Source organism: Gossypium raimondii, chromosome 6 (assembly GCF_025698545.1).
Source record: "Gossypium raimondii isolate GPD5lz chromosome 6, ASM2569854v1, whole genome shotgun sequence".
Lineage (NCBI taxonomy): Eukaryota > Viridiplantae > Streptophyta > Magnoliopsida > Malvales > Malvaceae > Gossypium > Gossypium raimondii.
The window spans coordinates 57,393,424-57,410,210 of record NC_068570.1 but is presented as its reverse complement, the minus strand read 5'-3'; the positions used below and the strand labels follow the sequence as shown (position 1 = coordinate 57,410,210).

At 30.6% G+C, this 16,787-nt stretch overlaps 1 protein-coding gene across 3 annotated transcripts; it reads right to left on the bottom strand.

Moving 5' to 3' along the window:
- Nucleotides 1–9,367, bottom strand: LOC105773223 (sodium/hydrogen exchanger 6). Of its 3 annotated transcripts, none has more exons than XM_012594937.2 (23): nucleotides 9,024–9,367; nucleotides 8,893–8,944; nucleotides 8,708–8,767; nucleotides 8,569–8,593; nucleotides 8,389–8,474; nucleotides 8,189–8,300; nucleotides 7,192–7,254; nucleotides 7,071–7,090; nucleotides 6,892–6,989; nucleotides 4,206–4,234; nucleotides 4,083–4,114; nucleotides 3,933–3,980; nucleotides 3,770–3,830; nucleotides 3,590–3,687; nucleotides 3,401–3,476; nucleotides 3,281–3,300; nucleotides 3,057–3,154; nucleotides 2,873–2,982; nucleotides 1,906–1,989; nucleotides 1,288–1,385; nucleotides 1,104–1,186; nucleotides 493–577; nucleotides 1–378 (listed from the first exon to the last, which is right to left on the bottom strand). In XM_012594937.2, the coding sequence occupies exons 1-22, from the start codon at nucleotides 9,190–9,192 to the stop codon at nucleotides 528–530; spliced, it is 1,572 nt and encodes a 523-aa protein (XP_012450391.1). In that variant the 5' UTR covers nucleotides 9,193–9,367; the 3' UTR covers nucleotides 1–378; nucleotides 493–527. The 3 variants fall into 3 exon arrangements, with proteins under 3 accessions (XP_012450391.1, XP_012450393.1, XP_012450390.1); XM_012594939.2 differs by having other exon boundaries at nucleotides 1–138; XM_012594936.2 differs by having other exon boundaries at nucleotides 1–577.
- Nucleotides 9,368–16,787: the final 7,420 nt, after the last annotated feature.

Below are 16,787 nucleotides of genomic sequence, written 5' to 3'. Positions count from 1 at the left end.
TGTTATGAATGCCTACGATGTTAAAATTATTGATAACTACAAGAAGCAGCTTGTTTCTACATCTAAGAAAAATATTTCCTACCAGATCTCGTAGACCGAGTCGGTTACAGTCACCATTAATGCAATCAAAGTATTCTCCTGTAATTTCATTTTTTCATCAACACAAGAATCACTGTTAAATATGAAAAAAGAAAAGTATATATCACTAGAACACATTAAACATGCATTATCTCCTACATAACTCCAACAGCCTAATTTTCTTGGCGAAACAATTACACCATGTTCATATAATCCTAATCCTTTGTCGACATCACGAAAAACAATGCCAACTATACACACAACGCATGCCATAGATGTCATCTTCATAGCAAGAGTACCCTAGAATGCAGGACGAGAGAAATGAGGTGGTCTTTAATTATGTACACTACTGCAATTCCCTCCAACTGGACATGCAGTGCATCGTAAAATATTTATAAAGTTAGTTCCGTGTACCAGCAGATGTGTTGTCATCCGCTTGTCTTGTAGTATCAGCTATGTCCGTGGTATACTCCCCTTCTAGAACTAGGCATTGGATCATCTGATAAATTTCAAAGAACTTAGATTAACCAAAACGGACAATAATGCACACAACTGAAGCTGTCAAGTTTAAGCCCAAAGATGCAAAGGCATGATATAGAAGACATGGATCATCTGAGGATAATTCACTCAACGATTTGAACCCCTTATATTCATGCACTTTTGACAACCTTGACAGCTTTTTAAAATTTGATAACTGAGTTGATGTTACCAACTTATCTATATCTCAAATGCTAATCGTAAGTATATTGACATACATGCTAGCATTAACCATACCAAAATGTCAAGAAAAGGACGAACCACATAACTACCACTAGGAATGTTCAAATTCAAAATCAAATTAACTCACTACTATAATAATTTTAAAAAGAAATGTTATAAGAAACAAACGGAAGGGAACAAAATCATAGCAGCAACAACTAATTTAAAACCATTCATCCAGTACAGTTCTATATTTAGCCACCATCCAGATAAAATCAAACATAAATTACAATATCACATAGAAGAAAAGGGAAAGGAAATTGTACCCTCCTCATCTTCAGAATCTCCATTCTGGCTCGTGAAGAATGGGGTGAGGTAGTTCCTATCTATTTCAGAGAATGATGCCGCACTGCAGGTTAAAATGGTTTTAAATAAAATAAATAAAAGAAACTAAATGATTAATTGATAGATCCCTGATCACGATTGAAAGTAAAAATAACTGCATATTACCTTCTGTGGAACTCTTTCAGTTTCATCCTTAACTTATTCCCTGTTGTTTCATCTTCCTCGTGAGATGTAGGAACATATCCATTATTACCCTCAAAGCCCTGCATGAAATTATTGATTTCTATTACTGATGCTAAATCCACTCACAACTGTTCACCAATTTCCTTTTTTTTTTTTTAAATATTCACAACAAAACACAGCCATCATCATGATGGCAGCAGCAGTTTCCTTATTCAACATTTTTACTTGATTCTCATCAACTAACACTTCAGACAAAATCTGCAATAATCAGGTAAGGAAAATGCAGCAAAGTCTCCAACTTTCTGAAATAAAATATTGAATTCCCCCTCTTAACATGAAGTTGAGTGCTTCAAAAAAATTGGAAGAAGGTCCAGCGTGATTAAAGGGCATTTTATGAGATGGATCATTTCTCCACAGACTTTTGGATTACATTATTAAACATGTACATAGAAACACACACAACACATTCCTAAACATACAAAACAGAGGGGAAACACACACGCACACATCCCTAGACATACAAAACATATTTACTACAGGTGGGAGTTTATTGTAGAATACTAATTAAGTAATATATAGCATAGTTTCTGTGGAGCTTACTTCTCCCAAGTGGGCATCATGGCCATCCCCCACAACTTGCAGAGCTTCTAGCATCGTACCTGTTGAACCTCCAATTAACAACACCTGTCACATTTAAGGGGGGGGGAACCAATTAGTGAAAAGATAATAATCAACTACCACATTAATATTGTGATATATTTATAACTCTTGAAATGAGTACGAATACAGAAGATGCAGTCATCCACAAAACATTGCACCTGCAAGGTGTTATGTTAGTTTAACACTAGTTGCAAACTAGTGATGAGATCATACCTTTTAACATGCTCATGAACTATAGTATATCACTAAAGCAAGCTAAAGAGTCAACTAAAAACACTTGCATAAAAGAACAAAACCAAACTGTCTCGGTAACTATTAAGAGATGATGATGATGATGATGATGATGATGATGCAAACAAATTCACTATATTCTGATTCAGACAGTATTAATATTTTGAGGGTTATTGGATAAAGATTTCAAAGCAGAGGAAGAAGTCACTGAATTTCTAGTGAAACAATAATGCATGCTGGAAGTAGCATGAATTTGAGAGCCATATTTACTTAGAACAAAACCACTAATATACAAACCTATTATGCTAACTACTCTCGTAACAAGGATTAACCAACAATGACGTGACTATCACTTCGGAATTAGATGCATAGTGAAGGTAGCATAATTAGTGCCAATATTAGCTTTATACAGTTCATTATCAATATTAAATGTCAATTTCTTCTCCCAAGTTACTGGAAGGGAAAAGGACCATAGAACTACAGAATCAATGCTTTCAATTTTCTTTACCAGGAGAAGCTGAACATTTCAAAAGATATAGTATTGCATAGACTTGTAAATAAGCATTGCCTTCACATAAAAGCAATGAGCACTGAATGCATAACCAAATATATCACTTAGAAAAGCTAAATTTCAAAACAAAATTCTTAAATTAAAGATATGACTTTTCTACCATACCGTCAAAACAACTATGGCAGTTGTTGCAGTGAATATAATCTGCCCGTGCCCTTCTTGAAGATCATGAACAGATTGCAGGGCAAGGGCAAAAGCCATTGCCCCTCGAAGTCCTAGTCAAGTAAAAAATAATTTAGTTTCTGGAAAGGAATATATCCAACTACAACGAAACTAGGATTTTTCTTACCACTGTAGCAAAGTGCTTTTTGGTGCTTCGAAGGTATTTGCCGATGTGCAGGACGAACCAAATTGATCAGATACGCACAAGAAAAGACATTAACAGCCCTAAAGATGTAAACACACAACCTCATTAATTACTCTATATAGGTCCATCGACAATAAATAATTTAAATTTTGAAAGATCCATCTTTAGTTTTGAAGGTCCATAATATCATCATATATAGCTCTTACCTGGCAATTGCAATAAATAACTGACATGATAATGAAGCAAGTCAAGGAACAACCATGAGACCGTAATTTAATGCAGCCACCAAACCTAGGTTCATAATAATAATTATAATACAAGGATACAATTGAGAAAAAGATAAATCCCACATGCGACCAGCTGTGCTTTTCCATGGCAATATCAAAACCCATGTATATAAATCTGCAAAATTGCACAAAATGGTTTAGCTTCACAATGGAAAAAGTTATGGCATGGACAATAAATTAAATCAGTTCATATAACACAAAGATAACTCCCGTATGTAAATGTCTTACATGAATGTCTCAGCCAATGATGATATTAAGTGAAAAAAGTCGGATACAAAATGCTGAGAATTTTCTGATAAATTTGAGAATGTGTAGTGCTTCATCACCTAAAAGAAAAAAAAAATGTCCATCATGCTGCATCAACATGTGACATACTACTACTCAATCAGCATTGTAGCTTCAACTTACAATTCCTGTGAACAATATTGAGACAATACCAGAGAGACCAAGACCTTCCGCAAGCATGTACCTAGAAACATAACATCTTTTCATAATTAACTGCCCGATGGATTCATTAACAATAAAAAGGTGGGAAAAACAAAGATCATAAAGAGTTGACAAAATTACTTACGAAAAGTAAGGAAAAAGGACAAAAAGACAGCACTCCAAGTTTTGAAGACTGCAGAAAGTAATAATGAGATGTCATGGTCAGGAATTTTCAAAATATTTGAATCAAAATACACTTCATAAAGGAACCAAAAGGTTGCAATCCGGTACTTACTTGTCAATATCTAGTCCAGCATACTTAAAGAGGTTCTAGGAGTTAAGGGTTAAAAGTACACAACACATAGTTTATGATATAAGACATGGAATATAAATATAAAAGACTGACAAGGAAGGATATTAGAGCAGAAGTAAATCCAACTCCAACCCCTGCATAACATGATGGAAAACATCTTATCTTAGTCATTGTGATTAAAAGTGCATAAAAATATTGAACAGGTAGAAAGATCAATGAGTAACAGAAAATAAATGCATGGACAAATTGAGATAAAGCATTTTCTTTCATTCTTTTTACGTAGTCTTCCATTTTTCCCATGAGGTGTGTTCTTACTCTCTAGGTTTCTTGCTAACCAAAATGAAAAATGATAACATTCACCAGTACACGGCATCAGGCATCTGTTGGGATGAAAAACTATATTACCGTACTGCATATTTAGTCTCTTCATTCTTCACCAATATAATTCAAAATTATGTTACTAGATTGAGTCAAGTTTTAGAAGGTTTTAAACACAGGGCCAGCAAATTGAGTCTTTATTTTTGACAAAGCAATATATCAAAAGATGGAGGATGAATGTAAAAGGCTTTTCATGTTTCTTGCACTTAAATCCTATTTTATATAAGATCTGTGTTAGCATAAGCCCTACTACAAGCCAATCACAATTTTCTATATTAAAGATTATGATTTAAGTTAATTGAAGTAATTATTCATCCATAAGTAAAATTATTAAACATTATAAATAACTTATGTAGAAAAAGCCCATGAGAGCCACTGGCCTTTTTAAGAAATTGTAAACAAGCTACATTTATGATATCTTTAAGCATTAAAGCCGATTTTCTAAAATGTCCTTAGTATTATCAGGACAAGTATTGACAATGCTCAAAGATTGATACATGTTAAGCTTTCATGCATGGTGCATGCAACCATTCTAATGGGTTGAAGCATGGAGTGTAATATGTGGGTGCATACTAGTTAACAAAGTATGCTGAATGTGATCCACTACAGGAGTTCCATTGCTATTTTGTATTAGTGTCTATAGAAACACTATTTTGTCAATAGTGTAAATAATCATTTAACCTGTTACACTAACTCATTTTGTTCGCTAACTTTCGTCCTTTGATTACATCATTAATTGGTCCAACAATGAATGTCTTTAGTAAAGTGATTTTGGACATGACAAGTAGCATACAGACATCTTGACTGGTCCAGAGCCCCAACTAAGAGGGGTATATCTCTAGTTCTTAGCTTAAGTTGCCAGAAGCTTTAGGCCAAGGCGCTATCTCTTAAGGGTTAATACAGTAGCTGCCTTATCTGGACATATGATCAAATTACACTGAGATACTGTATATTGAAAGGCTTGTCAAACCACTTTAGCTCTCCTGTCATTTGGTGGCAATGATGCATTGCCAAATGCTGCTCGCAGTCTATAAACAATCAATAATTAAATTTCTAGCCGAATTGATTTTGTTTATTACCTTGTTAGGGACCTAATTGGCCACACAAACAAAGGTGATCATAAAGACCTAGTATTGGGTGTAATTGATGTAATTAAGACTTCTTTGACACTTAATTTAGTTGCTCAATTCAATGCAAGGACTTGAGCACAAATAAACCAAAAGTTTATTTGCACCCGACCTAGCATTAAAAGCCTTGTCTAGCTACACACATAGAGAGAGCTTGGCTTTGTCTTTTGTTCTGTTTTCCGGCCATACACTACTATAGGAGAGAAAAGATTGCTTTCTCATCTTTGAAGGTAGAAAAGTTCACCCATTGAGGGAGATCAATTGATGCTAGGGGTTTTTGAAAACCGAGGCTATTAGTATAGCTATTGGTCAATTATGATCCTAAACTTGTGAAGGTTTCCCAAGCCACCCGTGTGGATCACTTTTAAAGGCAAACACTTAAATGGCCTTGGTTTGAGACAATTGAGCTCAATGTGCAAGAACCTGAAGAGTTCAAAATCAACAAGAAATCTCAAAATTCCTACTACAATTAGGAAGGCATTCTGATTTTTTTTTTTTTTTTGGTAGGATTGATTGAAATGACAGAAGATGGTCCAAGAAGGAGTGTGCGCCATAGATTTTACTTATTTCTGTCATGAATCATATAGTAAAATTTTTTGTATTTCAATATATGTTGCAACCAAACACCTTCAGAGTGGTATCAGACCTTCCTTATGTTGTTTTAATCAACCATGTGTCTAATTATTACATTATTTGAATTTTGTCGAGTTTTGTCTTTATTTGTTTTTGCATTGCAAATGTGGAAATCAAGGGACGTTGACTGTGGTTTCATAGAGATATTGTAGGAGTAATTTGTGTTGATTGGTGATTGGTAGAGATATTTTAGAAGTAACTTGTTAACTAGTGTTTGGTATAGATATTTAGAAGTAACCGGTATATTTTATGTTAGTGCCCATTATTCAGGCCGGATATCATGCTTTGTGTTAGTTTCCAGTGTTAGAATTTTTAGCATGTATATATAGAGGCTACTGTAACAAAGAAAACCGATGATTGTTTAGGTCACTTCTGAAACAATTAATGGTATACTGATAACTAAGACATAAAAACCTAAACTAGAGTTAAATTAAAGATGGCAAAAAAGGCAGCCATTTACCATGAATTCACTTGCAAGACGAAGTTCAGCAAATTTTTATTTTATTTTTCCATTTAAAAGGAATTATTTAGTACATAGATTATAATGTAACAGAGATTAATGAGTGTGTATATATAATGTAACAGAGATTAATGAGTGTGTATATATAACAAAGATACACTAAGTACCAGCAAGACCAAAGATTAAGACAGACCTGCAGACATAGAACCAACAAAGGTCTCAAGAAACCTGACAATCACCATAAAGAAGTTCTGCCCAGACGGGTCATTACTTCTTACAACGGACATTGTTCTGCATATAGAAACAACAAATGATTTAGAAACCGAACAAACAATTCCCACTACAAAGGAAAAATGCAAGTACTCAGTTTACCTGTACAAAGATATTGCCATCTGCAAAGAACCATTTCACCCAGTAAATAATGTGCATGCGCAGCATAATATATTAGAAACATGAAACAATGAACCATCAATAGAATGCTACAAGAACTTACAGCATCATTTAAGACGGATTCCCCAAAGACCAAAGCATAGAGGTTCATATCAGTGCCAAGCTCCTACAATTAAGATATTACAGATCGATCACATAGCTCACGTGTTTACTACTTAAACACTAGTGTTATAAATCCTCAAGGGGCAAAAGGGAGAAAAAAGGAATTTTGATATCTCACAGCCACTATACCTACAACTTGACGTTTTGTTAGAAGTAATGAAACAGGCAGTAGCAAAAACCCTTTGAAAAACTAAAATTGCCATACATATTTACAAAAATTAAGAATCCAATGTATTAAAAAGCAAGGGAGTTTAGGGGATAAGAATATATTGAAGATCTTTTTGTATGTAACAAAGTACGGGTTACTGACTAAAAGGACAGTTGCTCAGCAATTATATTATTGCTGAGTTCCTATTTGGTTTTTGCTTTTGATGCTTGCCTTTTGCAGGAACAAACTAACTAACTAATACAAAAGAAACACTAATATTTGTTAATAATTGAAAACTAAATTTACACTTTTTTTATGAGAATAAGAATGCATGGTTATACTTTTGAGAAACAATTATGATATATTAGTGTTGCATGTTAGTTATTCATTCATTCTTACTCATAATGTAGTTTCTTTCTCTGTTCCCTTTTGCTTTTTACCCGTCTTTTGGGAAGCAAAAGCAAATGGAAAAATGTAAGATGCAAAAGCAGCAATTAAATGGAATTTAAGTTAAATTAAATCAATTTTCCCAAAACAAAAATAAGAGGTATAGTGATACATCAATGAAGAGAATACAGGTTAAGCTACATCACAAAAAAAACACACACACAAACAACTGATTAGGTCAGTGTTACTATTGTTTTTGGATCATTTGAATAATTACTATAAATCTTCACTGATTTGCAATATATGGTGTTGGAGGAGGTATATGCCATGACTATTAGCATAATTATGTTTTTGTATAGTCTTAACCCACCTAAAATAGGTAGCCAAAATCGTAAAAAAAAACCTGAAATATGGAAAGAACAGTAACAGGGTCGGTCGCTGATATAAGAGCACCAAACATTAGGCATTCAACAAAAGGGAGTTTGTACATGAGGTACATAAGACCACCAAGATACCTGTAACATGAGAATTAAAAAGTGGTGAGAAAAAGAGATCTCTTGCAGCACAAAAAGACAGATATTTCTGTACTAAAGAAATACTCACACTAAAACTCCAGTAACAACTGAAGCTATAAAAGTTCCAAAAATAGCAAATGTGACAATGGCTCCAAAGTTAGAGAAGAAGGGTTTCTGCTCAAAGGAGAGAAAAGGGGATGAGAATTACAGGAAAAAAAACAATATGCAAAAAACACTAAGTAATAGAAAGAGAGTTACTACTACTTACAGGTGATAGGCTAAACCCTGACTGAGTGCCGGAAAGGGTAAGTTAAGGAAAACAAGAGATAAGAGAATGTGCAGACAGAAATGTTAATATCAGGTAGGTAGGAAACAAATCTTCAATTATCTAAGAAATGCAAGGATATAAGATGATTGGAGGTAGCAGAAACAGGAAGAAGAACTCCTCGTGGAAATTGAACCACGCCCTGCCCAGGTTATTAACACCAAATGAAATCAGGGTTTCTCAATTTTATCACAGAAGATAGAAATTGAAAACTGAGAAGAAATACTAATCATAACAAGAAGAAGAAAAAAAAAAGAAATGGAAAACCTGATGCTTCTTTCAGTGTCGGAGATGTTAGCAAGTCCACCAACAATCAAACCTGATAGAAACGCTATTATCTCGCTGACTAAGGAATCGAAAGACGATATACAAAGACAATCAGGAAGAAGTAGACTAACCAATAAGCAAAGAAGCGCTGGCCTCGGGAAGGTAGTAGAATTTGTGGCGGCGAAGAACATGGCCAACGACGAAAGAAAGAACAAGCATCATAATCTGAAGAAGAATCCCCACTCCGGCAGCCTGCTGCTCTTGCCCCGGGCTCCCTTTCTCCGCCGTTGAATTATCCATCCTCTCAATTTTGATAAACGAAGACGCTTCACGGGGATCAACGATCAAGGAACGCCTCCGACGACGGCCTCGACGACGGCAATTTTCTTTTCCGATGTTACCTTTTTCGACGTCTTTTTCCTTAAATTTTTATTTGTCTTTTTTAACCCTAGTTGACAATAAATTTATTAAGACCAAATGTGATAGTCGAGGTTTTTTTTTATTTTAAATATATATTAAATAAACCATTGGATAAATTATGCTACAGGTCACTTAATTATGCTTAACTTTCTTTTTAATCACTTATCTAACAAATTAGGTAAAAACACCTCCCCGGCCCCTTTCAATTTTAATATTGAGCAATTGAGTCCCTCTCAAAAAAATCGGACCATCCTATCAATTTCGAAAGTGAGCAGTTAAGGAAAATTTATTACAACATTAATTGTATTCCATCAATTATATGCAATTTTGATTGGTATAATACTAAATTTTATTGTGTAAATGTTGCGGGCTCAAATTGTTATGACTAAATTGATATAATGTGTAAATTTTGTCGGTTAAATTTGTTAAATTAAAACTAAGTTAACAGAATATGTAAATTTTGAGGGCTAAAATTATTATTAGACCAATTAAAAATATGTACAATTGAGGAAAAAATTAACATTGTTATTAATAGTCCGTAGTTGCTCATAATCAAAATTGATAGAGATTAAATTGCTTTAATTTTTGAGGGACCAATTTGTTTAATATTAAAATTAAGAGGGACAAGAAAGGTCTTCACTAAAAATTACAAAATAGTGCCCAACCAGAGACGACGTAGTTCTAAATTTGGTATAATACCAAATTCAGCTCTAATATTTACATATTATTTCAATTTGCTCCTAATTCTTAAAAAATTTGTTAAATTCTCCCTTCTTCTTTTTTTCCCTTCCACTGCTATTCTTTTTTATATTTCTTCTTTCCTCCCTATCATTTTCTCTCTTTTTTTTTTTCTTTTTCTTTTTTCTTGCTCACCCAAACTTAATAATTGTCATCTTCACCTTCACCTTCACCTTCACCTTTACCTCCACTGTGTTGATGTCTTCTTCGATGATCAATGGCGCCACTAATTTGAACTTTTTCCTTAAAAGGAAATCGATAAGATAAGATTAGATTCTTAATAGTTGATGCTTTTCATCAGAGGCATATTCGGAAAATTTGGACTGTGGGATCAATTTTTTTAAAATTAAAACGTTCATAAAATTTATATAAATTAATACATAATATTAATTCTTGATAAACCGATGTATGTGATTAAATATAAGACTATTACAAAGCTATTAAAACAATCACTAAAAGAAGAAGAAAAAAATTTAACTATGGCATTATAAGTTTTGATCATATCTAATCTTTTTGGCACAATGCTTAGAATAATTATTCATATCATCTCCCCAACCCATAAATAAGAGGATAATGCGTTTTAACGCACTCAAACTCGCGTCCTCCTATATTGACAATAATGCCCATATCAATCGAGTTAAACGAAAATAAAATGATTAAGTATTTTTAAGGTTTTAGTGAGAGAAGAGTCATTTATTTTAAATAAAATGATTGTTTTTCAAAAATGACACTGCTTTTTGTTATAATAGTGGTTTTTATTTTATATATTTATTATTGGATTGATTTTTTTCTTGATGAAGTTGTAAATATTGGTTGGATTTTAGGGAATAAGTGATAAAAATTGGTTTAATTTTAAGTTAATTTTTAGAATAATGATTAATTTGATAAAATCTATAAATATTAAGGATTAAATTTATTATTATGTTAATTTTAGATTTATCATGTTAGACTTTTCATCACAAAGTTAATCGCAGTTAAATAAAATTGGACAAAAAAAGATAATAAATGATAATTTTATAATTTTTCATAAATGAGTGATGAAAATAAATTTAAATATATTTAAGTGACCTACAATGTAATTTATCCAAAATTATTTTTAAAAATAGATCAAATTCCAATTTATTTACAATAAAATAGTTCAAACAAAGAGAGACAAAAACTCAGGAAAGGGAGAGAAAACGTGATCAAATTCACTAAAGTATTAGTATGTTTGCATTTTGGTCCCTTAATTTTAAAAAGTTACGAAATAGTCACTAAATTATTCGAAAGTTTTAATTTAGTTTACCAAGCTGTTAAAATTGTTATTGTATGGGTTTTTCTATTCGCATTTACTACATCAATCAAAAGCCTTGTTTCCTTTCTTTCTGTAGTTAAGCTTTCTTTCTCTCTAAAATAGTTTTGAACATCACAAATTTCCGTACCAAAACACAAACAACTTTCTTCTTCAATCTTCAACACTAACAATCAAATTGACTTGGGTCTAAAATATGTTATTCTACTTATTGATGGATACTGATCTATCGTATTGATTGTCAAATCATCGCTTGAAACTCGCTCACCGAAATTTAAAAAAAAAAAGCTTAACAATTAAATGACTTAAACAAAAACTTTTAAATAATTCAACAACTTAAATTAAAACTTTTGAATGGTTTAAGGATTATTTTTAACTTTTAAAATTAAGTGACTAAAACATAAACTTAGTAGTAGTTCTTGGCATTGGATGTAATTTACCCTAAAAATTGATCTCAATAAGAAAAACAAAAAAATATAATTCTTTCTTTTACTTTAATTAAAAAATTAATTAAAGCCATTCGAAGGAAAAATATCTTTAGAATTGTCATAAATTAAATTCTTTGATGATCAATTTTAATCGTTAAAGTGTAGCAAATTTTTGTTGTCACTTGTCATGCCATACTTATGCCATGTGGTGAAAGTTATATATTCTCTTTTAAAATATTTAAAAATAAAATATATATATAAAGAGAAAAAAGGGTATATTGCCTTAATACTCACTAAACTTTTAGCGTATTTTTATTTTGATCACTAAACTATAAAATAAAATAATTTAATTATTAAATTATTCAAATTTATTTTTAAATCATCGTGCCGTTAAATTACAAAAAAGTGATGACGTGGATTTTAAATTATTTCATTTAAAGCAGTGGATTTTTAAATTAATTAAAGCCCATTCGAAGGAAAAATATCTTTAGAATTGTCATAAGTTCTTTGACGATCAATTTTAACCGTTAAAGTGTAACAAATTTTTGTTGTCACTTGTCATGCCATACTTATGCCATGTGGTGAAAGTTATATATTCTCTTTTAAAATATTTTAAAAATAAAATATATATATAAAGAGAAAAAGGGTATATTGCCTTAATACTCACTAAACTTTTAGCGTATTTTTATTTTGATCACTAAACTATAAAATAATTTAATTTAATTATTAAATTATTCAAATTTATTTTTAAATCATCGTGCCGTTAAATTACAAAAAGAGTGATGATGTGGATTTTAAATTATTTCATTTAAAGCAGTGGGTCCTATCATATTATCACAATTTTTCTTCTTCTTTTTTTCCTTCTCTTTCATTCTTTAAATTTTTTTCTTTTTTCTTTTCTTTTTCTTTCTTCTCCTTTAAAGATATAATTATGCATGCCATTGTCATAAAGGAAACGTTGAGATGTTTCAGTTGTCATCATGAAATATTTCCTTGCACGCACGAAGCGCGGGTACTGGTAAAACTATACTTCGACCCTTTAAAAATAATAAAATTTTGATTTAATCCTCTAAAAATCAAGATATAGACTATTAAAATGACGAAATTACATTTTTACTATCATAAAAGTATATCATTTAATTTTCTTAATCCACCATTACTTGCAGGTGAAAAACTTCAACATCTACGAGTAATTGCAAAAAGAAAAGGGATCCTAAAATAAGGAAGATTTAACATTTCGTTTGAAAATGTGTTGTTGTGATTGAAAAGTGTGGTAGAAAATTGATGTGAAAAAAAAATGTGATTCGTTAATTTTTAGTATTCTCTGTTTTTGCTAAAAAATTTGTGGTTGAAAGTGAAAATGTAATTTTGGATGTGATAGTGAAAATTAAAAATTAATTAAATTATGCGATATTTAAATAATTTAATATAGCGATACGTGAAATATAAATTTTAAATACCTTTTAAGTAATTAGAATAAAAATTAATGATTAATAAAAAATTTAAAACTTAAATATTATAATAAATTATATTTAAATATAAATTAATCAAATTTCTTATATACATTTTAAATAGGTGATATAAATAAGGATATTTTTTTATAATTTTCACTTTCAAACTCAAAAGTCAAAATGAGATTAATTTTAGCTTTTGCGTTCGAGTGAAAAACCACTTTTTTATTACATTTTTTACCCAAAAGCTAGGTGTTCATTATTTGTTCGATGAAAAAACACTTTTGAAACCTCAAACGCAATGAAGAACACAACTTAAATACATTAATACATAATTTTAATAACTTTTTTTACCCTGAATCCCGAATCTCAAACCCCAGACCTCAACCCAAGCCTTGAATCCTAAACTCCAAACCTAAACTCAAATCTTGAATCATGAATCCCAAACCCCAAATTTAAAGGGTTTAAGGTTTGAATTCAGGGTTCGGGATTTAAAGTTCAATATTCAAGATAAAAAAATTACTAAAATTATGTATCAATGACATGAAAAATTTTGTTGAAATGTCATTAAATAATTGAAAAAGAACCATGAATGATACAGTGGGAAGAGTCTATAAAATAATTTCTCCATTATGACATAATCATCGCCACATGTAAAATATTGAATTCACCACGTGTCAAATATTTATCAGACAACATAAAAAATTAGCACGATTTATCATAAGTATCATTTTGTGTAACAAAAATCAGACATATGTACCAAAAGAATATATTTACCCTTTTATTTCTAAAAGAATTTCTTTTAAAAAATTCAAAAGTTGAATGCTTTTTACTTTTCTTGATTTGGTTGAAAAGTCAATTTAAAAAATTAATTTAAAGGTTGTAAAATATAAATAAATAATAAATAAATAAACTGATTTGATCTTCTTCACATTAGCATTGAAGATGACGTTACGTGACTTCCAATGCCCTGAGCTTTGACAAAATATCATTGGGCTTTATTATTGATATTGTTGGTATGTATGGGTATTTTTTTGGGGGGCAAATTATGTAAAATGTCATTAAATTATTAGTAAATTTATATTCTAGTCATTTAATTTTAAAATTTTACAAAATAGTCATTAAATTATTCAAAAGTTTTCATTTAAGTCACAGAACTGTTAAAATCGTTGTTATATGGCCTTCTCTATTCACAACGCTTAAGCCAATCAAAAGCTTTCATTCCTTTTCTCTTTTACAATTCAATTTTTTTATTATAAAACAACTTTGAACATTATGAATTTACAAACCAAAATTCTAACAACATTCTTCTTCCATCTCCAAGACTGACTGTCAGGTTAGCTTTGATCTAAGATTTGTTCTTCTACTTATCGATTGATATTGATCCACTGTGCCGATCATTGAATCGTCACTTTGAGCTTAATAGTCCAACTTTTTTTTAAGAAAAAACCTTAACAACCAGTAACTTAAATAAACACTTTTGAATATTTCATTGACTATTTGTAACTTTTGAAGTTGAGTAACCAAAATATAAACATGCTAATAGTTTAATGACGTCGGATGTAATTTATCATTAAATTTATTTAGTATATAAATTATATGAATTTAATATATGTATTGTAATTTTGATGTTTACTTAAACAAAACATTCCAAACAATACATATGGTATCGATACGAAACTCGAGAATAAATCACGTTGTTGTAACGAACGTGCTATTTAAGCATACTTGACTTTTTTTTTTTTGGTTAAATCACTATTTGAAGACTGAATTGGTAATTTTCTTACGTTGGAGTTTAGACTTTTTTTTTCAAGTTAGGTCTTGAATTTTGTAATTGTTCACACACTGGGGTTTAAATTTTTTTTCCAAGTTAGTCCTTAGGCGTAGCAATTGTTTCTATACTAGCGCTGGAGCTTGACGATTATTTTCACATTAGGGCCTTAATTCTAGGGTTTTCAAACGCTAACTTAGACAAAAATAAGTTCAAGCCTCAATGTGAAACCAATTGCCAAATTAAATACCTAACTTGAACAAAAAAAAAGTTCAAACCCGAAAAAAGGTTACAAAGTTCAAACCCAAAAATAATTTAACATTTCGTTTTCAACATTTAAGCATACCGGAATTTATTAATTTTCTGTATGGAACTGTAATATTTGAAAATATTGACAGATCCTTGAATACTATTCATGGAAATCTCTAGAAATATTTGAAGATACTGACAAACTTTGACAATTATTAATGGATTTACTAGTCTTGACTATTATTATTTTCTCTAGAATCATAATATTTGAGGAAAAATTATATTCTAGATCATTAAATTATTAGTACGTCTATGTTTTGGTTATTTAACTTTAAAAAATAATAAAATAGTCATTAAATTATTCGAAAGTTTTTATTTAAGTCATTAAAATTTTCATAAGTTTTTATTTAAGTTACTAAATTGTTAAGTTTTTTTTTTTAAAGTCCAGCTAGTAAGCTCGAAACGACAATTCGATGATTGGTTCAGTGGATCGATATTCATCAACGAGTAGAAGTACATATATTAGATTCAAATCGTTCTAATGATTAATGTCAGAGATCGAAGAAGAAATGTGTTCGGATTTTGGTTCGCAAATTCGTTACTTCAAAGTTGTTTATGAAAAAAAACATAACTTTTTTGTTTAGGGAATTAAAAACCCTAACCATCACGCCAACGCACGAGATTCAAAATAACTATCTTCATTCGTGATCATGAAAATTTTTAGTTTCGACTTTATTATTTTATATTTCCATCCTCCTAAATGTATTAACAACATATTATTTACTAGCTTTGTAGGAATACCTTCATTTTCTTTTGAAAAGAGGAATACCTTCACCTATACTATTTAATTGTATGAATCCATATTTGTTGTATTATTTTTAAAATCAGATTAGATTAATGTTCAAATCGATTAGATTAAGAATTAGTGTAGATATTGATTCGAGTAAGAAGTTGCATCGGTTAATTTATAAATCGATTTTTTTAATTTATAATTTTTAAATAATTTATTCAGTTTAATGAAATAAATCATCAATAGCCTACTCAATTCAACCATTATAAAAATTTAACTTTATTAATTAAAAAGAAAAAGACGAATGTGAAAGATAGTGACAAACTCGACCATTATTATTTAATGGAGAGGAAATGTGATATCAAAGCTTCAATGCCTAAATTTGGACCATTTTGCTTTTAATTTAAGCCATTAAATATATAGTACACGAAATGCCAAAATTGTTGATTCTTCAATATATCATGTGCTCACGGGTATGCTTTAATTTCATTTTTATTAAAAGAAAAACTTCACCTACAAACAACGATGATATTTGTACAAATAAATATTAAATAGTCTAATTTAGGTTAAATTATAGAGTTGGTCACATTACTATGCTTAAATTCAAAATTTAGCTCCTGTATTTTGATTTGTTATAATTTGATCCTCAATTTTTTAATGCCGTTAGTTAGTTCAAATCATTAACTATTTCGGTCATGTTTTAACCGGAATAATTAACAATGTTGATTATTGAGATTAACTAATGACATTATAGAGA

Excerpts from the sequence above, each read along its gene's own strand:
- LOC105773223 (XM_012594936.2), bottom strand. The coding sequence starts at position 9,192 with ATGGATAATTCAACGGCGGAGAAAGGGAGCCCGGGGCAAGAGCAGCAG. Across the intron at positions 8,945-9,023 it reads CAGCGCTTCTTTGCTTATTG|GTTTGATTGTTGGTGGACTT; the intron begins GTTAGTCTACTT and ends CGTTTCTATCAG. Across the intron at positions 3,477-3,589 it reads TCATTGGCTGAGACATTCAT|ATTTATATACATGGGTTTTG; the intron begins GTAAGACATTTA and ends GCAATTTTGCAG.